This window comes from Hippocampus bargibanti, linkage group LG04 (genome assembly GCF_051943395.1).
Source record: "Hippocampus bargibanti isolate YZ-2025 linkage group LG04, ASM5194339v1, whole genome shotgun sequence".
NCBI classification, from domain to species: Eukaryota; Metazoa; Chordata; class Actinopteri; order Syngnathiformes; family Syngnathidae; genus Hippocampus; species Hippocampus bargibanti.
In genome coordinates this window covers 18864329-18888156 of record NC_142737.1, presented here as the reverse complement: position 1 = coordinate 18888156, position 23828 = coordinate 18864329, and the positions used below count along the sequence as shown (strand labels likewise).

General features: G+C 39.5%; 1 protein-coding gene across 2 annotated transcripts in view; it reads left to right on the top strand.

Moving 5' to 3' along the window:
* The window catches only part of ncor2 (nuclear receptor corepressor 2), a 109439-nt gene that overhangs the window by 40674 nt on the left and 44937 nt on the right, over window positions 1-23828 (top strand). The window contains exons 2-9 of one of the 2 annotated variants that reach the window (XM_088994562.1): window positions 1749-1950; window positions 2420-2535; window positions 5521-5698; window positions 11852-12034; window positions 14498-14611; window positions 19014-19070; window positions 19611-19663; window positions 23211-23277. In XM_088994562.1, the coding sequence (XP_088850688.1) occupies window positions 1846-1950; window positions 2420-2535; window positions 5521-5698; window positions 11852-12034; window positions 14498-14611; window positions 19014-19070; window positions 19611-19663; window positions 23211-23277 (873 nt within the window). In that variant the 5' untranslated portion in view covers window positions 1749-1845. The remainder of the gene's footprint in view (window positions 1-1748; window positions 1951-2419; window positions 2536-5520; window positions 5699-11851; window positions 12035-14497; window positions 14612-19013; window positions 19071-19610; window positions 19664-23210; window positions 23278-23828) is intronic. The other variant, XM_088994563.1, reaches the window with a different exon arrangement.

The following is a 23828-nucleotide window of genomic DNA, read 5'->3' as shown; positions in this document are numbered from 1 at the left end:
TGTGGTGGAAAAAAATAATGGATGCATCATGTGATAATGAATGTATCAGAATCAGAATCAGAATCATGTGAATGTTTCATTTATTGTTGGAAGGTTTGGAAAGACTTTATTCAAGTTTAAATTTGCTAATTACTGAGATAATTAAATTCATTACATTTGTTAAAAGTAAAGAATTCAATTAAAAAAGGGAGATGTAATGATATGAGCAAATCGTATTTGCATGTTCTACTAGTGATGCCTGGCTTTAGATCAAAGGAGCATGCGCGCTGCTGCAAGTCAGTCTGATGAGAGCCTACGAGAGCGACACATGTCAATTGCCTTCTCCCTCCAACCAACACAGCCGTCCTAATAAAGAACCTCAACTCTATCCAGAAGTTGTATCATTTACCGAACCCGCTTACACAAAGCAACGCACACACGGCGTTGCCACAATGACTGATGTGTTGTTCTTGAACGAGCCCGTTCTCTTAACAAGAAAATGGCCACTGTTTTTGTCCTCTATTCCTCGACCCCAGTCTTCGGTTAAAACCACGTGATTGGTCAAGAACGCAGGAGTGGGGGAAGGGGTTACAGACAGAGGAAGTGAGGCTGTTCTCCAAAAAACAAAATGGCATCTTCGGTTAAAGGCACATGATTGGTCAAGAACCCTGCAGGAGGGTGGGGCGGGGTAAAACATTAAAGAGACAGGCAGACAGAGAGTGAGAAAACACACACACACACACACACACACACACACACACACACACACACACACACACACACACACACACACACACACACACACACACACACACACACACACACACACACAAAAGGGAGATGACAGAAATCAAACAAAAGTGAAATAGTGAGAAAATGGATAGAAAACAGTGGAATTTTGACCAATTTCAACTTTGCTAGTTAAAAAGCAGAGTGTAGACTGGAAGGTTAAATATCCCATCAATCAGGCTCCACAAATAAACCGCACAAGCCATCTGTCCGCTTGATGCAAAAAGCTATCAACCCAGCTAAACAGATCACAATTGATGAAGAACTAGATACAATTATTACAGAGAAAGCACCTACAATGGATCATTCCTCAAGATGGTGAAAGAAGCCTATGTTACTCATCAAGTGTTTAATGCTGAGGAAACCGGACACTCCATTCCATCAAGCCATTAACGACCATCACAAGGTAAATAAAATGACTTTATTGTACAGTAGAGTTTATTTCTTTAATCATAATACTATAGCACATTTATTATACATAAAATAAGGAATATTTTGTGTAGTTTTAAGGCTTAGAAAATTACAAAGTAGAAAATGATGTTTTATGGGGACCTGGCAACGGATTATTCCCATTATAATGGTTTCCTATGGGAAATTAATTTTTGGGATACACACTTTTCGTCTTACACACTGTGTCTGGGAACCAATTAAGTTCGTAAGCCAAGGTCCCACTGTATTACTTTTATATATTAAGAGATACATTCTTGAACCGACCTGTATTCAAGTGTGACACGTTTTGCTTGCTGTTTTCAGTATTTTAACAAACTCAATCTTAAAGCATTTTAATCCAGTATTATGTATTAATTTTGCATGATGTTGTGTTAAAGGTACATTTGCATGTGCTTATTTTATTTGTTGTACTCACCATCAGCAACTGTTTTGATTTTTCACTTTCATCATGTGTAAATATATTTGTAACTTTCTATTCATATTTGATGTATATTGACTGTTTTTTATTTTTTTTTAAATTCCCTTGACAGTGTGCTGGCTTAGACAAAGGAACCATGATGCACAGAAAGCTTGTCTGCTTTGCAACCACACCAATTTCCTGTCTGTAGAGGTAGAGGCTGTGCCAGGATGTCCTCTCATCCCCAGGCTGCGCCACCGGGCCGCAGGACCATGGACACACGGCACCTGCCAAACCCTGCCACCTTACCCCTGCAGCTCCAGCGGGCACACGCAGTAAGAGGGCTGGAACAAAATGCATTCCTCCAAAACTTTAACTTTCCAAGTTAAACCAAATTAAAGAACCTTTGATGATTTTGTTTACAATGCTGCCTGCTTGACTGACATCTTGTAATGTCATGACTCTGACCTGTTGGAGAGAGCATGACCATAGTGACTTTCTCTTGTGGCTTACTTTCGGAACATTCTCTTTAACAATGTTGTACACACAGCTCAATTTCCTCATTAGCAGTTTGAAGTTTATGTTGCGGTTGTAGAGAGCATAGTTTCCATGCACCCACCACCATTATAAAGACCATGTCCCAAATATAACAAGCACCATAACCCCCTCTGCACAGTTGCATCTGTACTTGATCCTTACAGCTTATGTACACCTTTATGATAAAATGTGCAATACATACCAACAAAATATATGTCAAAAGATTATTGATGTTTGCTCCTGCGTTTGTTCCATTTCCTTCTCTAGGAAGTTGGAATGGTGGACTACCACTCCCATCATGCAAGAGACTACAGCTCACACCTGGCCCAGCCTCATCGCCGTCGGCCCTCCTTGCTTTCCGAGTTCCAACCTGGAAATGAGAGGTGGGGATTTCATGTTCAAATACGAGCAGTCTCTTATCATGCCACTTTACTGTATAATGACTTATGAATGCATTACATCCTTACATTACTGAAGTAGTGAACATTGTAGATTTAAATCACATTACTTTCTTATGTTGGGTTGGTGACTGTTTACATTCGTTCACATTTTTGTTGAAGCTTCATAAACCCTGGTGTTTAATGTTACTTTATAAATAACCGTAGTGTCTTTGCGCTGAACTGCAACATATCTATCAGACTTGTTGTTTTTTCCCAGCTACATAGTTCCCACATTCCTTTCCTTTTGACGAAAATTAAGCCGAATTTTTACCCCCTCTGTCGTTCACTGTCATAAAAATATGTTCATCGATCACATCTTTGCTTCTTCCCGGGCCCAACCATTAATGCTACACTCTTACATAGTGTTATTTGTCGATGAGGTTTCTTCAGCCGTCATCTGTACAATTTTGAAGGTTTCGGACGTTTCGCCTCCTATCCAAGAGGCTTCGTCAGCGAACTAAAGTCTGACTGGTCGTGTCGGCCCTATTTATATATCCCTAATGTCCAGGCATGGCGGCGCCGGACACAGCTATGATAGGTCCCTACTCTCAGGTTGGGGGGAGCAGAGGACGCCTCCCTGTGGCTCCACTGATTGTTCCTACATTCCTAACTAACGACTGGCCTATTTCCCCCACTCCCACCGGTATCACCTCATCAGCATTACGAATGTTGCCTAACCTGTTTTGCCTAAGCAGGCTATTGTATGAACGATCCAAATTGAACCTCACTCCACCAGACCGGTTTAAAGAAGGATTTTGTTGTTTCATAAGAATCGCTTCTTTTACCCCCCTTTCAAACCATCTGTGTTCTTTCGCTAAGATTTTAACCTCATTGTCGTCAAATGAGTGGTTTCTAGCTTTTAGGTGCAGGACCAGTCAGACTTTAGTTCGCTGACGAAGCCTCTTGGATAGGAGGCGAAACGTCCGAAACCTTCAAAATTGTACAGATGACGGCTGAAGAAACCTCATCGATGGACCACTCCTGTACGACTGAGAGCTTACACAGACGTATAGTGTTATTTGACAATCCACTTGCCACTGACTGGCGTAACATTGTTTTTGCTCACTGTTATTTTGCCATGAATCAACTCACCATTATGTATTATTTTGCCCTGAAACCCGCGAGAACTTAGTTGACAGAGCGGGAAGTGACACCAAGAAATCCAACATTTTCGCCTCTTTTTTTTCTTTTTGTCTAAAATGTCCATCCAAGTCTTTCTTTAACGAATTCCACAGTCTTCATGTATTAATTATGCACTCTGAATTCACTGTAATTACCATTAAGACAAACCAACAATCGAATAATTTGTTAGCCACTATGCTTGCTGTTCTTTTACGTCAGGCTAAACTTTGTCAGTGGCTTCCTGTCTGCCTGAGATCACTGCGACCACATGAGTTTTACACATTTAAAATGACCTAATTGGGCTCTTTGCTGAGGACAAATGTGGTGATGACAGGTTTGGAAAAAAACTGTAGAGTGATGAGTGAAGTTATTTACTGTAACTGTAATGTTACAATTTGTAATTATAACCCCCTGTTAAGACAATAACTTTTTACATCCACCTTTGCTAAAAAAAAAGCAAATTTCCAATATGTAGTATTTTAGAACATGACATCTCTGTCTGCTGTAAATTTGATCATTTATTCATTCAGTGTGACCAACATTTCCTTGCTTTGAATGCAATCATGTGAATCAAAGGCACATACAAGCATCTACAATCTTCTTTTCCTTTCGGCTTTTCCCTTCAAGGGATCGCCATAGCAAATCAGTATCCTCCATCTTTAGAGGTTTGATCTGCATGTTTGTTTTGGCCAAGCTTTTACGTCAGATGCCCTTCCTGAAACAACCCTCAGTATTTATCCGGGCAATGTTAGTGTTAAAGCAAACACTGTAAACCCAACCAGTCTACAGTATATTAAAATGTGCTGTTGTCGGTGTGAAAAGGGGTGTGATCCATAGTTGTAATATGAAGATAAAGTGTGGATCGTTGAGCTGTGCTACTTTCGAGTAAGAAATAGATTGGCATACACACGCTGTTGTGTTTTCCCAGTAATGGGCAGCTGTCAGCACACATAATCTCTATTCTTGCCATAATCATCGCCAACCTTAGTGAGAATCTAATAGACTATGTTGTTAGGTGTTGGTGTTGGTGTTGTTGTTTTGTACTCCTTCCTCCCCAATCCTTCCACACATCTCATTCTCTCATCCTCCAGACAAATCCCACCCAGGGATCAGATTATTTTGCACGCTCACGAGAGGAGGAAAGAAAATAGGGACAGAGCGACGGAGTGTGGGGGGTGGGCTAGCGCTTGGTGTGATTATGTAAGGGCCAGCCATCCATGAAGATGAAAAGGAATGAGAGTGAATGCACGGGTGGCAGGGGCGGTGACTGGTTTGTGTTTAACCATCTGGCCATGTGGTGATGAATATTACTCACATTTTTTTTACAGCAGTGGATAAATAAGAAGCCCTAAAAACATCCCATTTTAATTGTAATGTGTGCCCAGTCTTGCATATCTCGCAAGTGCCATATTGTTTACGTTTCTAGAGGTAATCTATCGTCTTGGCAGAGGATAGCGTAGATTACACCAGCACATTCGCACCCAACGATACAGAGAGAATTCATGCTTCTTGGTATGTACACAAACCACACACTAGGCCATTGTGAGTCGATGCCATCAATTGTGGTCTTGTCTTCCCCTCTGCTCTTCAGAAGCCATTTTCATTTTGACAGTGGTAACAGAGTTACTGACCTTCTGACATCTTACTACAAGGCAGATTTTAGGTCTTTTTTTAAAGAATTGAAATACAATATATATTATTTAAAGTTAATTAGAAATATTTTTAAGGGGTGCCTCAGTTACTTGTGATTTTTTTGTTTGCAAATATTTTCATTTTTATTTTTGCGCAACTCTGTTGTTGTTGCAGAGGGCAAGAGCAGCATATCCGCTATGAGCACATCTACTTACCAGAGCCTAGTAGCCATTCAGAGATGGAGTTTGGAGAGATCAAACGGCCTCGTTTGGAAATGGGGCCAGATTCTCTGATTAGACCGTCATCCCATCGGCCACAGTTGCCTCTTGGAGGACCCGAAGAACTTGCTAAGGTCAGTAGCTTCTGTGAATTAAACAAACAATAATTTTTATATACCGTATTTTATGGACCATTAGGGTCACCGTATTATTCGGCGTAATATCAATGAATAAGTGTTTTGTTTTTTAAATGATACATACGAGCCACAAGAATGAAGATTGCATCATTTCTGTGAAGCATTGTATTATAAATGGTTTATTAAATTTTACAATTGTGCCACAAGTTTATTTGATATACAGTAAAGTCTCGTTATATCGATATTCAAGGGAGTCCGAAAAAATATCGATATAACCGGGACTATCGATATATCCGATCCTGCGCCGAACTGCATTAAACAAAAGCCGCCAAAAGAGGGCAGCCAAGCGCCATATAAGAAACGGAGCTGGCCATTAGCTCCCTTTTTTTTTGGGTGAGAGATGTTCCCCCAATGTTGCCTCAAAATGGCACATATAATTCTTTAATGATTGTAAACATGTATGCTTTAATCTTCAGAACTACAGTGTATTTGAAACATATTCATAACTCGATGTGTAACAAGAAAGCATATTATCCGAATCTGAAGCCATTGTTTTGATTCTCGAGCAAGGCCAGACGTCTTGGCGTGAAGTCATTTTTATTTGCATTTGAATAAAAAGTGACATCGGCTGTCCTTTAATACACAGTATGGAATGTTAATAATTTTCAAAATCATCGCGCTTCAGCAGACAAAACAAGAAACATTGCTGCAAAAAACGATTGCATTCATATACAGTACAGTGGGCATGTACATAACACAACAGGGAAACTGCAACGCTTACATCTTACTGTATTATGTATACAATTTAAAAAAGTCATCAATCTTCTTCTGCTTCCCATTTTTACCTTTTAACACAAACACTTCAATCTCGTCTGCTACACACGAGCTAGCGTCTGAAAATGAAAATGGCTCTGCGACACGGGTGCTGGGCACGTAACCAAGTCACCTGACCAAGTCGACCAATGGCGCGACTGATGGCGTGACACGTAACCAAGACACGTGACCAAGTTGACCAATGGCGCGACCGATGGCGTGTCACGTGACAAAGTCACACGGCCAAGTCGACCAATAGCGCGACCGATGGCGGCTCATGTGACCAAGTCGACCAATGGCGCGACCGATGGCGGCTCACGTAACAAGACACGTGACCAAGTTGACCATTGGCGCGACGGATATATCGATATAAATAACAAAAATGGCCGGCGGGGGATGAAAAGGAGCACCGTAATAACCGGATTATCGTAATAACCGGGTATCGTACTAAACGGTACTAATTATACATAAAAAGACTAGAAATGTGCAAGGGAAATGAAAATAGTATCGTAATAAGCGGTACTATCGATATAACCGTAAAAAAAAAAACTGGACACTTGTAAATATGGGTTGTTGCAATATATCTAAATGCATTTCTTGATTCTGCACTATGTACAGTCTTGTTTATAGAACGGTTTTTGCACATCTACATTTGCACAGTATACAGTTGACATTTTTATTTTGTTATGCTTAGAATATCTTGTTTTCTATCCTTTCACTCCCACCCCAACCCCATCCCTCTTCAATTGCTGCTGTGGACTGCAAATTTCCCCATTGCGGGACGAATAAAGGTATTCTGATTCTGATTCTGATCGATATAACGAGACTTTACTGTATTTAGCACTATGATGATATATTCAGACTGGTAGAAAACAGATGGTAGCACCGCATGTCTCATTTTCTCTTGTTTACCAAGCAACTACATGGGGGTTGATTTGAATAGACGAGAGGATATTCCGACAAATAAAAAACAATTCTGAACATTGCTACTCAATCTGTTGACCAGTGGGTGTGTTATTACTTTGGCTAATACTAAATGCAATATCGGTTGACAGTTCACGAGCTTAAAAACAATTCAGTGCACTCACTACAGTGGGACCTTGGCTGACAAACTTAATTGATTCCCAGACAGAGTGTGTAAGGCGAAAAGTGTGTATCCCAAAAATTAATTTCCCATAGGAAACCATTAAAATGAAAATAATCCGTTCCCAGGTCCCCATAAAACATAATTTTCTACTTTGTAATTTTCTAAGCCTTAAAACTACACAAAATATTCCTTATTTTATGTATAATAAATGTGCTATAGCATTATGATTAAAGAAATAAACTGTACTGTACAATAAAGTCCTTTTATTTACCTTTGTGATGGTCGTTAATGGCTTGATGGAATGGAGTGTCCGGTTTCCTCAGCATTAAACACTTGATGAGGAACATAGGCTTCTTTCACCATCTTGAGGAATGGTCCCTTGTAGGTGCTTTCTCTGTGATAATTGTATCTACTTCATCAATTGTGATCTGTTTAGCTGGGTTAATAGCTTTTTGCATCAAATGTACAGATGACTTGTGTAGCCTGATTGATGGGATTTTTAACCTTCCAGTCTACACTCTACTTTTGAAATATCAAAGTTGAAATGGGTTCTTCAACCGTCATCTGTACTTTTTTGAAGGTGTCGGACGTTTCACCTCCGATACAAGAGTCTTCGTCAGCGAACTAAAGTCTTACTGGTCTCAGGTTGGGGGAAGCAGAGTACCAGTCCCTGTGGCCCCACTGATTGTTTCTACATTCCTGACTAGAAACAATATATAAATAGGGCCGATACGGCCAGTAAGACTTTACTTTCATATTTTTTTTCCATAATTTAATGGTAAAATTCTACTTTCATATATTTTAGATTCATTTCACACCAAATGAAACGTGTGATGTCTTATTGTTTTAATACTGATAATTTTGGCATACAGCTCATGAAAACTCAAAATTCCTATGTCAAAAAAATTGCATATTATGAAAAGATATTCTAAGGCGCTATTAACTTAATCTTCTGAATCAACAAATAAACTCTAAACCCCCACAAACGATTCCTCAGGCTTATAAAACTCCCGGCCATGGTTTACTGTGCATGGTACAGTATTACTGTGCTCAATTGGTCTGGAAACCGCTGACCCAAACTCCAAAGAGAATCCGTGGGATATTCTAAAGGTAATCTTGAGAAACACCATATTCAACTGTGTGGACTAACTTCAGGTCATGATCGAAGCATCCTGGACTTCCAAAACACTGCAGCAGTGCAACAGGCTGATTGCGTTCATGCCAAGCCGCATTTACTCAGTTATTTCTGAAAAAAAGATTCCTGGCCAATTATTGAGTGCAGAATGAACACAAAAATGTTGTGTTAAAAGCATTTTTTTTTCATTTGTTGGATGAAATATGTATTTTTTTCCATAGAGCTTTTTTGTTTTAATTTTTGCCAACATAATCGACATTAAAACAATGAAAGGCTGGAACAATTTCAGTTTTGTGTAATGATTCTAAAATATATGAAAGTCTAATGTTTATCAGTAAAAAAAGCTCAACATGCCCTGTCTCTAAGCGTCGTTCGCACCATTAAGCTCATGCCATCACATTTACCATGATACAACAAAGCAGTGAAATAATTCTGGATGCCTTCAAGTGATTAGATTAGTGCAGGGGTGTCAAAGTCATTTTTTCCCGCGGGCCACATTGTAGTTATGGTTTCCTCTCGAGGGCCGTTATGAATTTGGGGAACCCATTAGAATGTTTAAATCCCTTCAAATATTACATATAGAGCACACAGCAAATTAATGAATAACTCGTTTTCAAATCTGAAGTCAAGAATAATGACTTTTATTGTGGTTGACATCCAAAAATACGAAATTTTGGCTCAGATTTTAGCAATCATCATGGAATTCAACAAGTTTGATTTGCTTTCGCGGGCCGAAAAAAATGATGTGGCGGGCCGGATTTGGCCTTGACTGGATTAGTGGTTCTTAATCTTATTGGAGGCACCGAACCCCACCAGTTTCATATGCTCAGTTACCGAACCCTTCTTTCAATGACTGTGCACTAACTGCAGACTAGACTGAAGGGTGAACCTCTGTGGCGGATGATCCACCGGACCCCTGAGACCGACTCGCCGAACCCCTAGGGTTCGATCGAACCCAGGTTAAGAACCACTGGATTAGATGCACGTAAGAATAGGAAAGCCAAAAAGAAAATAAATTAAACAGTCAAAGTGAAGGGGAAGGAATTTAACTTCACATCTCAGTCCCACAGTCTATAAAGCTTGTATACCAAGCTGACATTGGAAAAGCCCTGCCAATAATAGCTTCCAATTGGCTGCCAGGACAAATAATGCCATGATTCTTATGACACGGAAGCAGGAAATAGTCCTAGTTCTAGTTTGATGGAACTATAGATGCTTCCTAGTTATTTGTTGCAGATGAGAATGACAAAGCAAACGTAGAAGGAAGGAATTTGAATTAAAAGAGATGACCTGGAAAGCCAACATTCATCAAAACATAGCGCACACTATTTTTTTGAGAACTCCATGGGCACCTTACAGTCTGAAAAAAATTACTCTTGTATATTTTCCCATCCAGACTTTTGGCACATCCGTTGCACAAACACTGTGAATGAGCACGGACTTACTGCAGAGGCATGCTCATTGTGAGCGTGGGCTTCCACGAAAGGATGGAATATCTTTTTTTCCTGTCAGGTCATTATTGGAATCTGTGAAAAATATAAGGCGCACTAAAAATGTGTGTGATCAAGATGTGCCGGCCACACTCATTCCATTTATATGTTTATTGTTTTTCCTGTATTAAAGACATCCAGTTTGTTATAATCAAAACTGGCTGTCTTTACAACAGTTTCTATGTGTTGTTCCTACTTATTTGTCATTTCCTCTTCCTTTCATAACTTCGCTGGTGTGAATTGTGAATTTCTCCACTGTGAGACTAATCTAATCTCGTCTAATCAAATTCAAATACTGTATTTATGACTGAATGCATGCCACTAAAAAGTCTACCTATCGTATGGCAATGTAGATTAGTCAATCAATCTTTTTTTGTGCTGCTGAAAATAGATAACTCACCTTTATACCATTATTATAATTGTGTAAAGGTGAGTTACTAGATGTAATTGTAAGTCATAGAGGATAGATGGATCCTTACAAGGGCCAGGAGGCATTCAGGAGTCTAGCCTAGCTATCTTTGGTCAGCAAGGTGTTTCAATAGCTTTTTTGGTGGAATATCTAAACTGTACTATAGTAGATTCTTGGGCTCACAGAGCTATGAAAGAGTAATCAATAAATAACAGACAACCCAAATTCCAAAAGCTAGTGATACATAAAGGTTTTCTGTTATGCGGCGAGACAGCAAGCAGGTGGAAAAAAATGCTAAAAGTTCACTCAGGCAAGTCCAGGAAGGATATTTTGAGTTTTCTTTATTTGAAGTCGCAATCGATGTCGGTTTTCGGCAGACCATAGGTAACACTGCTCTCCAGGCTGTCCTTTCTCCCTCTTCTTCCTCCCTGAAGTGACTTCCTCATTCTGGTTTTAAAGGTGGTTCACTTGAGCTTCTGGCCAATCAGGTCCCAGCGGCAATTGGCCATTCCCAGGTGGTTGCAATCACCTTCTCAGAGACAATTAGCGGTCGCCCGACTCTACTGTTTTGGATGGGAAGAAATATGCACCTTTCTCCCATCCAAACCCCCCCCCCCCCCCCAAAAAAAAAAAAAATGAAATGATTTAACATTTCTTTTGGCATCATGACACTTTCTGATTCTGAAACTACAGATCAAAACATCAAAATGCGCTATGCTGTTAAACTGCCAATTCTGTGGTATGCCTGACACCAGTTTTAAAGTTAGCCATAGAGTCTGAACTTCAATTACAAGTGGCAGTAAAATGCTGAAAATGTTTTCTGTAATAGGTAGTGTTGCCAGTAATTACTGTCATAGCAATGCAGGGTGTAAAGTCATTACGTAAGTCCTGTCAAGTACAATCACTCCTTGAAGTGCACCAAATGATTGTGGACTAGAGGGGGAAGTGCAGCACAAATAACACGTGTGAAGAAAATAAAGGGGAGCTGTGACACATTGCACATGAAGACTGGAAAAACAAATAACCACAAAGAGACAGTGATTCACCAACATTTAATGCACGCATACGACACATTTTGTCATGCACGTAAATAAGCACAGGAGAAAGCACACACTGTCATCCTATAGTCTCTTTGTGCAACAACACAATATGATTATTGATTTGTTTATTTTTTACTTCTATACTTATTTCCACTTAACCCTGGTCATTTTTATAGGATCGTGGACATGCCATGGGGAGGCTGGAGCCAATCTCCCCCGTCAGCCCTGTACACATGGATCCTGATTTGGATCTGGTGCCAGCCCGTTTTTCCAAAGAAGAACTGATCCAGAACATGGACCGTGTCGACAGAGAGATTACTATGGTCGAACAGCAGATCTGCAAACTTCGCAAAAAACAGGTTTGCACATGAATTTAATGACTTCCAGTAAGTTTCATATGGAACAGAATGCTCTTATCTGAAGTTGACCAATCACATGCAACCTTAAATACTAATTAGCACTAAGTGTGTCTAATTACTGAATTTTCCAGTGTATAAGGCGCACCCAAAAGCCTTGATTTTCTTCAAAAGATGACCCTGCGCCTTATACGCCTTGTATGTGAAATAATATTGAGCCACAACGGGTCTCACAACTACTGTCAGCAGCCACCGACTCAATTTCCACCTGTAAAGGAAGTAGTACGTAACCCAGCCTCTACTGTAGCGCCTTATAATGTGGTGGTCCTTATATTTGGAAAACATTCATATATTTACATAATATATTTGGAAAACTTAATTGAAGGCGGACTATAATGAAGGTCATTCATTATAGTTCGGTATGCCTTGTGTATGCAACATTTTTGAAAATACACTATTCATTGGGGGTGCGCCTTATACTCCGGTGCGTCTTATATACTGGAAAATATGGTGATCTACTGTGCATGTTTTTGGAGTGAGGGAGGAAACCGGCGAGATTTTATCCATAATACACTTACTAAACTGTTGTAATATTTAAATCAACAGTTTCAATCGATCCCTCGTATGAAAACAGCATGCAAACTACTTATAGTTGAGATGGGAACATAGCGAAGGACCTCACGACTGTTTTTGAACAATTCAAAATTAATATAAAAAGATGTGTTTTTACATATTTGACATTTTGATAATGGTGGAGTGAAATAAACAAATTTGTCTTTGAATTTGGAATTCAATGCACAGTCATAAGTAAATGCATTAGAAATAAACCTCAAATTCTGAAAGTACAGCTCAGGACATGTTCACTATATTTGTTGTTTGTTTTTTGTGTTTTTGTTTTTGTTTTTTTGAATTGTATTTTTTATTTCTGTATTTTAGTTATGTAATATTTTTTCTTCACTATAATAACCTTGGTATGTTTATCCTGTACTTTTCTGAGGTGATTCTGTAGTCAAGCTGATTTGTTGACATAATGCCACAAGTTCATGCAGTCTTCCAGGCAGCTGCATTCCTTTCTGCTTCTGTCTTCACTTTTTATTTAGGCGAAGAGTAGGTTAAAAATACATACAGCTATAAATAACATTGACCCCAGGGGAGGAGTTGGATTATGGCAGAGGTTTTGGGACCGCTAAAGCACTCACATCCCTTCCACTCTGTCTTCTTTTTGGCTGTCTGCCTGCTTTAGTGGAGAAACAGTATGATCGGCATAGACATGCCAACATAATGTATTAGTGCACTGGGTCCTCTTTTATACCTGCTGCAAGGCACAGTGCAGTTTGTGCCCAGTCCCCATTTTTTTAGCAACGTATCGTGCCTGTTGTTAGGGTCATGTGTGTTTTGATCGTGTACTCACTAGTAGTTAACTTGATATTTAAAAGCCTATGACAGTATTTGGGTCAGAAGAGGTGTGGGCAGATAGATCATTCTTCCACACAGTAGGAGATGGAATAAACACCCACTTCAGAGGTTTCCCTTGTTTTTGTTGAGTTACCAGTTATGTGCTATCAGTATATGACATTTGACAACACCCCCTCTCCCCCCACTGCCAACCCTCCCTCAAATATTTTAAACTGTGTCAAGTTACTCCCATCTCTTGTGGTATTTAGGTGGTATGTGGTATTGGACACAGCCATATGAATTATAATGTATTGGCCCCTTCTGTGTTTTGTTTTTTTCTTGGTGGCCGCACACATGGAATGTGCTGACGACTTTGACCCTCTTAGATTTGCATCACCGTAGACATGCAGCGCCAAAGAGGCTTGATTTATCCATCTACTCATATCACATCTTTGTACTTGAGTGTTGACAACTAACACTGTGAGCAAGGTAAAATAATTGCATCTGAATGCAAAAAAAACTCAATCTATCAAATTAATACGCCCATAATCAATGAGCATGTATAGCCGCAAAGTAGGGGAGCATACATGATTACAAAGGAAAATCATCTTTTGAAGGACAATTTTGAGATTAGAGGTAGTGGGGGTGGAACGGGGATAAGATGTGTGTGTTGGTGTGTGTTATTCACAAGGTATGACAGTACAGTAAAGTCTCGTTATATCGATATCGGTTATATCGATAGTACCGCTTATTACGATACTATTTCTATGAACGCAAGGAGAAAATTACATGCGCGCAGGGTCGGATATATCGATAGTCCCGGTTATATCGATATTTTTTCGGACTCCCGATAATATCGATATAACGAGACTTTACTGTATTTGATAAACAAGGCCTTGGAGAGTTCATTGCTCATAGTGCTGTGAAGTTAGGTAGTGCTGTTTTTGGAAGAAAGTTCTGAATAAAGATGAATGTAAAAGACACTCGCAACAGAATTTTTCATTCTCTGAAAGATTTATGGTTATGTATTGCTGAACTATAGCGTCATACTCTTTTGTGTGTTTGCTACAGCAACAGCTGGAGGAGGAGGCTGCCAAACCTCATGAGCCTGAGCGGCCTATGTCCCCCCCACCCAGTGAAGCAAAGCATCGCAGCTTGGTGCAGATCATCTATGATGAGAACAGGGTCAGTAGAATAAACACCATCAATACTTGACACCAAAAGTGAAAGAGTAGTCACTCGTGCGCGCGCACACAGATACACGCACCTACACGCAAGCACGCATGCACGCATGCACGCACGCACACACACACACGCAAACACACACACACACACACACACACACACACACACACACACACACACACACACACACACACACACACACACACACACACACACGCACACACACGCACGCGCACACACGCACACACACGCACACACGCACACAGTTTTAACCAAACACCCGTTCTGTGAACTATTCACATTTATTTTATTGTTGTCACATTTTCTTTATCCCAAGTCATATCGTAAAATACATTTTACTGACAAAGCCAGAATGTGATTACGCACTCCATATAGTTCAACAGGGCAGCACCTCCTGGTCCCATCAATGACCACATTGCTTTTGTTCAAAGGCGGTGTTATCAATTAGAAATATCAAAGCATTTATGTATAATGGACTTGTTATGTTACTCATATAAACATCAGTAGTGGTTGTTGTGGTGGATTTTCTTTATATTACTATTTAACACCCCCCCCCCCCCCTTTCCCTCTGTAAAGTAAAATTAAACCCAACATTTAAAAACGTTTTTTTTTGTTTTGGAGTAAAGTGTTTCCATGTGCTGTCGTCTTAAATTCATTTTAGCGGTCACTGGATGTATCGTGAAAGTTAGCCCAAGTCAGATAGCGATGAAAGATAAGTCTCTCCATCCAAATCAAAAACCAATAATAATATGAATACATGTTTTAGTCTTGACAAAAAGAGATGACTTGACATGTCAAAAATGCTTTGTCAGTGGCAAGTCTGATTGGATGACATACTTTAATGTGAATCTATGTGCCCTCAGTCCACCTCGTGGCTACACATTCCCTTAAATTTATGCACTTGACATTATACACATGAGTTTAATTTTCTCAAAACCCTATTCTAGACAGGAGCCATAATAATATTTGGTTAGCTTCCTCATTTAGAGGATCCCTTTGCTTATGGTGCCTGATAATCATTTGAAACATCTTGTGGAATTACTTTTAGTTTTAGAAGGTACACATATGATTTGTAATATTTCACAAATCCTATCCGGCCAGCCCTTACATGACTAAATTTAAAGGAGACATTGACACTGTAGGTTGCTGTTTTTGTCTTTTAAGGATGTTAAATGTATATGAACATTAATGAAGGAATCAAATTAATAATACACAAAATATTAATGTTGTGGTGCCGGAAAACAAACAGCATACCATTTGTTTTCCGGCAGCACAACATTAATATTTTGTAACCCTTTCAATATAAGACATATTGTTTGAGAAAATTTACCAGCGCTAATGTTCATGTAAACACCCATTGATGGCCAAATAGAAAATTTGCATCACGTTCCAGGTGTTCTAATAATGAATAACTTCAATGACTTTAAATAAGGAATATTCACACTACAATTATGTAGTAACACATACAGACAGTGACGTCAGTTAGAGGAGCCAGGTGAGGGAGTGATTTGTACTTTAAAATTCTTGTCCATTTAACTTCACCGTTTTTGGATTTTTTTTTTCAAAATCGCTGAATTTTCACATTTACCGTTCAAATACTAAGTAGAGACGAGCGGTGAGGCAGCAGCCGGCTCAGCCTCACCATGGATTGCGCAATCACCATGCTAACTGTGCTGGCTTGCTCTGCAGTGAGACCGCCTCTGCATATCACTATTAAAGTGTTCAAACAGTTCGTATATTAACTAAATTTCTACAGTTTAGCTGGTGTATATAATGTAGAGTCACCTTACATTATAAACACTGTACTACAGTCTTTCTTTTATTTTTTACCAAAACTGTGTGCATAGGTGAGGCACACAGTTCTCCTGCCTCATGACAGGGGCCGCTGGTGATTACAGAGATTCTTGCGCCTCCTTGGCTGCAGAATAATAGAATTAGTGAGAGCAAGCTACAGTAAACAGTTAGCAAGTTAAGTGCAACCATCCAGTCATTTTTTCGTGTTGCTTGGCCTTATTTTCAGAATGGAGGATTACATATCTAAATTGAAAGAAATAGAGAGACTTTTAAGACTGAAGAAATATAAGGAAAGCTTCTACAAAGAAGGTATAGATGCCTTTCTTCAGAAGGAGCGGCGCATGGACTTCATTTATAAGTAAAGGTAACACGATAATAACGTTTTTGTAATTATTTTTTTTTGATGCTACAGTTTATACAAAGAATACTGACATGACATTTTAAACAAAACACGTTAACTGTTGCCAATCAAATGGTGAATAAGCTACTCTGTAGAGTTCATATGTTTGTAAATCTGACTGTGATGACGTCAGTGCCTCACCAGCCATCAACCTCACCGCACGTCACTGCATACAAATAAGAAATATAGCAACACTTAAAGACCTTTGTTCTTCCTAATACTGAACATGAGTAATGGGATTTTATTAATTATGTTAAATCATGACTTTCTTTTAATCTTTTGATTTTATAATATACATATATAATATAAAGGTGTGTGTCTGTGCATACATGGCCCCAACAAGATTTGGGAAGAGCGAATAATCTTAAATCACAACACCAGGCTATGTAAATTCATGTAAAACCATTTATTCAATCACTTATACCATGTCATCTGTTAACATGCAGAGCAATGTGTATGACTCCCAGATTACTGTGACGGTGCGCTTGGGAGTGTTTGTGAATTCACATCCCGGTATAGCGAGTGTCGACATGACTTTAGTGCTTTTCTGCAGCACTGAGTGAAATCATAACACTTCAGTCGAAATACTATGGATTCTATAGAATAGAGGAGAATATATGGATAACTATGGATTGCTTGAGATTTATCTGGGTCAATGGGTGGTGTAACGGTTACTCTCTTTTGACCTCTATCACACTTTTCACTTCCTTTTTTCTCCTCCCCTTCCAACTGTAATCTCACATGCAAATGAGCCACATCTCACACCCACCATATATATTAAGGGGTTTCCCCCCACAATGCCTGTAACGTCTAATTCGTGTAAACTACAGGTATATTCCGTAATCCCATCTACACCTGTGACAATTGGGACATGACAAGAGCGGCACCTAAAGTACAAACATGGGAATGGAAAGTTTTCTGGCTTTATTTGAGGTCGATAAAATATTGCTTCCAAAATGTTAAGGACATTTGGCTTTCAGGAAGAGCCTAAAATGCGTTAAAACCTTTGGAGGTTAAGTTAATGGGACCTTCGCTCAGTTTTTGAATGCACATGTATAACAGTTTATTATTTCAGTACTCATTGCACAAGTAGTTGTTCTCTCACAAGCAGCAATATTCACAACAGGCGTTTGATCCTTGAATCAACCAATAAATATCCTGGTTCAATTAGAGCTGGCGTTTAAACCAGCATCCTCAACATCTTCTTCTTTTCCTTTCGGCTTTTCCCTTCAAGGGGTTGCTACAGCGAATCCGTGTCCTCCATCTTCAGAGGTTTGATTCGCATGTTTGTTTTGGCCAAGCTTTTACGTCGGATGCCCTTCCTGACACAACCCTCTGTATTTATCCGGGCTTGGGCCCGGCACAAGAAGACTTATGTCCCCTTGTGGCTACAGAACAAGCAACTCGCTCAGTAAAAGGCTCCCAAACACAAAATGGTCTGTGGCACAGCATCTCATGGCGCAATATTATGAACCAAATTTCACATGAATACTTTGAATAAGTTCCAACATATTTCGAGTAATAAACAAGTATGTTCTTTATTGTAGAGCATTGTGGCATTTTTGGCTTTGGATAAATTGAATTTGTCCACAGCAAAATACATAATTAGAATTTGTGTTCTTACGATGTGTAATCTTTATAAAAACATATGAATGATATTACGGCGAAAAAAAAACAACACAGTAGAATGTTTAACCAGCATCCTCAACATGCTGTTCATATTTTGACAACATGAGACCAAGACGACAAATTTAACTAAATGTTACTGCTTTCATGATATGCTATAACTGTGGTGTGAACGTTTTAGGTTTTCCATAAATTTCACCCGAAAGTCAATATCTCTTAACTTTTTATGAGTAGTGTTTCTTGATATTGGTATCATTCATCTGATGTCTTCATGAGAACAACAAAGCCCTTTAAAAGCAAGCCACCCCCGCTTGCTGCCTCTGCTTGTTTTTCTTCCCCGTCAGAATTGTGATGGGCTAAGCCAAAGAACTATGGCCTCGCTTTGGCTAAAAGCTCTAATAATAGTCAATGTATCTAGCTCTCCATCGTTGCATCCAGTCACCCAGGCGGCTCTTGTGGAGTCTAAGCGTTCAAGTGAGCGTGCTCACTGTGTTGTCATGGTGATGGCTGAGGTGCAGGCAGCCGGCTAATCGAGTACTTGTGGTTGTGTTCTGTTACCAGAAAAAAGCAGAAGAGGCACACAGAATACTGGAGGGACTTGGACCAAGGGTAGAACTGGTGAGTTATATTTAACATATTCCCTTTTTCATATCATTATCTTCTTTCTTTTTTTCCTCTTTCTTTTCATTTTTATTTTTATTAAGTGACACAATAAAATGTAATCAAATTGCAACATTCCTATCAATCAGGACACATTCAGTTGAACAGTTTAGGCTTCATGAGGCAAGGAAAATCAAAATCAAATCTGAGTGCTTTTCTGTCACATATCTGATAAAACAAATAGAATATTCCTTGTTCCTATTTAGGAATTGTTCTATTTTCCCCAATCAGACTGTTATACTTACATATTATATTATCTACCGCCAACACATCCATCTGCATCCATCTTGCACAGATTGTCAATTTCGCTCTCAATGATGAAATAGCATATGAACTAGGTTACTTTCAAGAATTACTTTACTGCATTGTGCCTCTTTTTCGTTGATTATTACGTCTCAAATATGTCTATATGACACAGAATCACATCGATCCTGGTTTATTCCGGTACTTTCATAATGCTGCAGAACTGAACACTGAAATTGTTCTATTTTCTTTCAGCCACTGTACAACCAGCCTTCTGATACCAAGCAGTACCATGAGAACATCAAAATGTAAGTTAACATATTTCATTTTCCTGACAAAATTAACATAAAAATCATATTAAATTATCACAAAAATGCACACATCTGGTATCCTTTAATTGAAATGTTGAGTATTTGAGCTTTTCTTTTGAACATTTACTTTTTTTACAATTACTTGTTTTATATGTCTATTTGTGTTGCTTTAGTCGGGGATGGAGTAGGACTAATTTTCAACCCTGGAATTTAATGGCTCACATCAGCCCACTTTGGTTTGGTCATGCTTATATTATGAATGTGTTCAGTAAGATTCTGGTTAGGTCTTGATTTCATTTTATGAAACCATAACTGTGGGCGGTATGACAAACAATGGAACCATGTTGGTTATTTGCTATGATGTGACAGTAATCATTGTGATGTCTCATCTCATCTCATTTTCCGTACCGCTTATTCCTCATTAGGGTCGCGGGGGTTGCTGGAGCCTATCTCAGCTGTCTTCGGGCACGAGGCGGGGGACACCCTGAATTGGTTGCCAGCCAATCGCAGGGCACACGAAGACATAAAACATTCACTCTCACACTCACACCTAGGGACAATTTTGAGTGATCAATCTGCCTGCCATGCATGTTTTTGGAGTGTGGGAGGAAACTGGAGGACCCGGAGAAAACCCACACGGGTCCAGGGAGAACATGCAAACTCCACACAGGGAGGCCGGACCGGGACGCGAACCGGCGACCTCTGCACTGTGAAGCCGGTGTGCTAACCATTCGACTACCAGGCCGCCCATTGTGATGTCTATTGACTGTAAAAATTGGTTTATCTATTTTATGAGAAACTGTTTCTAATTTGTATTCAAACCAATTCCATATTTTTCATTGAAATGCAGCAGATATATTCTTGCAAAGTATTGAGAGATATCAAGATATTGTGCTCGCGGTCCCAGGCACAATTTTCACGGTGCCTGCATTCAGCTAAATATGATGTGTTCTTTCCAACAGAAGATGTAAGACAGATTTCGAAATTAGCGTTCCTGCCATGTCAGTCATTTTATGCAGTCTGTTAATGCTTATTGAACACGTTGAGACTGAGCCAGCAAATTGTTTTTTCAAGATAAAATTGATGTTTCAAAATTTAGCAGGGCTCCACATATGTTTCATATATATATCCCATTTGTTCAAAATAAAATGGATTAGAAGCAAGGAAAATAGTACTTCATGTCCAATTAAAATTAATCATAAAAACATCAAAAACTCAGGGCTGTATTATGAATAACGTATAACATTTATAATATATTAATTATGCATTCAATATATAGGTACTATATCTATCCATTTTTGTGATTGCTTTTCCACAATAGCGCTATACTTTTAGTCTGATGTACCAAACGCCAGAACTCTATCTCTGTCTTCTATTTTGCTATTAAAGGTTGGATACACACCACTGTGACAGGGTTCCGGCGAGACCTCGGTGACGTGTATTCAGTTTTGACTCTTGTCCGTCACAATGACAGTCCGTTAGTTTCGCAATTAGCATCGCTTTTCTGGCTTTCCCTCTGTTAATTAGTCCTCATACTCATTACTCCCTTTGTGAGAATGATGATACTTATTAAAAAGTGTATTTTATTCGTAGCCATGCATGCGATACGATGGAGACTTGTGAGGACTGAGTTTGGAGAAAAATATCGCATGTCTTGAAATCAATAACTTGTCTGGACTCCATCCCTGCCTGTTTCCATTTAGCTCAAGCTTAGAGTAAAGCGGGAGTGTCCAAATTCAGTTCTCATGGGATGATGTCCTGACCTTTTCCCACCTCTTCCTTCTGAAACGCACGTGATTAAAAGGACAATCTGATCAGCAAATTCTGAGGAAGCAAGATAATGACTATGATCATTTGAATCAGGCATCTTATAGCAGGCACTGATGGAAAAGAGCGGGACTTTGGCCTTTGAGGTTCGAGGTTGGATACCCGTGGAGTAAAGTAAGGACAAAAAAGTTGTCCTGTGCCCTATGGTTCATGCAATGTACAATAAAGTATATTATGTGTTGATTCACAATTTTAAGGATATTTTTACATGAATAAGTAGATGATTTGGATTTGACCAACTGAGAAAAAAATACTTCACATGCTGAAAAAGGTGTAGACACCCTTCCTGTCGACCCCTGTATGTTTGAATCTGACTTGTCCTATTGTACAAATAAAATTAATAATTTACATGGGTTGCATAGTGTTCAACTGGTTAGCAAGTCCGCGTCACTGTCCAGAGATTTGACTTTCGATTTCTGGCTGCGGCCCTCCAGTGTGGAGGTTGCATTTCTCCTCACGGCTGTGTGGGTTTTCTCCATGTAGTCCGATTCCTTCCCACATCCCCAAAACACACATGGTTGAATGAACGCTCGAATTTGTGCCGAATAGTTGTTTTTCTATGTGTGCCCTGTGATTGCCTGGCATCCAGCTCAGGTTTTACAGCATTTGCAACCCAAAGACAAATGGGAGAGGCTCCAGCATGTCTGCGACTCTCGTAAGAGTGAGTCAGATGATGGATGAATGGGTGCATACATTATACGTCGTATGTACTGTTTGGAATATTCCCTCAAAGCAATTATTAGAATACTATACGCAACCAGTCAACTGTGTTTGACTGGCATCCCACAGACTGCCCCCACCCGAAAAAGGCTTTTTTTGTGTGCATGTGCGTTATTAAAACCTAAGACATTGTTGACTGTCCTTGAAAATATGGATGAAATGCACAACCACCATGACATTTTAGCCTAATGGTCAGAGCTCTGCACTCTCAAACCTGAGATATGATGGCAGCACAGGTTTCCTTCCCGATTTGGGTGGATGTTGCAAAAGTAAAAGGCCACAGGTTCAACCCATCCGACCTCAGTAGAGGCCGACCGAATACACACTCACTCACCAGTCAACAAAAATGGTTGATTGATGGTTGTTAGTTACTTGAAAAATCAATCTTTGTCTCAAAAACGATTGGGCAACCCTGCTCAGTTCTGTGTGTTTCCTGTGAGATGTATTGCCACATTTTAAGTCTTGATGCAAAATTAAAGCAGCAATGTGTGTCCTGTTCGCGGAAGAATTCATCATAATTTTCGCTTGTATTTGTTTGGAGCTTTTATGCTATTTTCATGTGTGCTTTGGGAAAGGGCTTTGTAATTTTACCAGTTGCATTGCAGAATACATAATTATTATTGAGATTGTTTCCTCTGTGCTTATTTTGTCAGTGCCCTTTCCTTGCCTGGAACACCACTGCTTAGTTAAATTGACCAACGTAGAATAAGATTACATTAATTCAGTGGAGAGTGTGACTTTATAATTGACAGATTAAGTGCCTAAGGAGATTAATGTGCCGACCTGTTTGGAGAACTGCAAGGCATGTTTATTTCGTTTGGGAAAAAATGGATGAAGTTATTTGTGTAGCTTTTTTTGTGTTGTAGGATAATCGAAATCCTACAAATTTAAGTAAGAAATCAAGTGACAAATGCACGAGAGAAAAATGCCATTATTTTGTTTTGCTTTTAATGCTCTGCATCGCTGTTTTCCTAATGCCACTTTTTTTCATCCTTAGAAACCAGGCGATGAGGAAAAAGCTAATCTTATACTTCAAGAGAAGAAATCATGCTCGTAAGCAATGGGTATGTATAGAGAACTCAGTATTTTTGACCCTGCCGGGACTCAGCCACTGACGGATGACGAGTGTGAAATTGGGTCAGCAGCTCCTGAGATTGAGTGGCCATTTTAGGCTGACGATTGTGCATACAGGTCTGCTTCGGTATACTTTGTTCTCTGCTGAATGATTAGGGTTTTATAAAGAAATAATAACCAACCATTCCTGTGTGTGTGTGTGTGTGTGTGTGTGTGTGTGTGTGTGTGTGTGTGTGTGTGTGTGTGTGTGTGTGTGTGTGTGCGTGTGTGTGCGTGTGTGTGTGCATGTGCGTGTGTGCGTATGTGTGTGTGTCTGTGTTTGTGCGTGTGTGCGTTTTTGCTTAGAAATTAATTAAGGGTGAGAGACAAGAGGGGGAGAGGGAGAGAAGGGGGCGGATAGTGGAGGGGAGAGAGTGAACATTTGGAAATGAGAGAACTCCTCTTTGGAGCCACGGGCTTGTAGTTCTTTTTACTCTATCTTTCTCCTTCAATTATGGTTGTTGTATGAAACACAAAATACATACAGCACATAACAATGTTA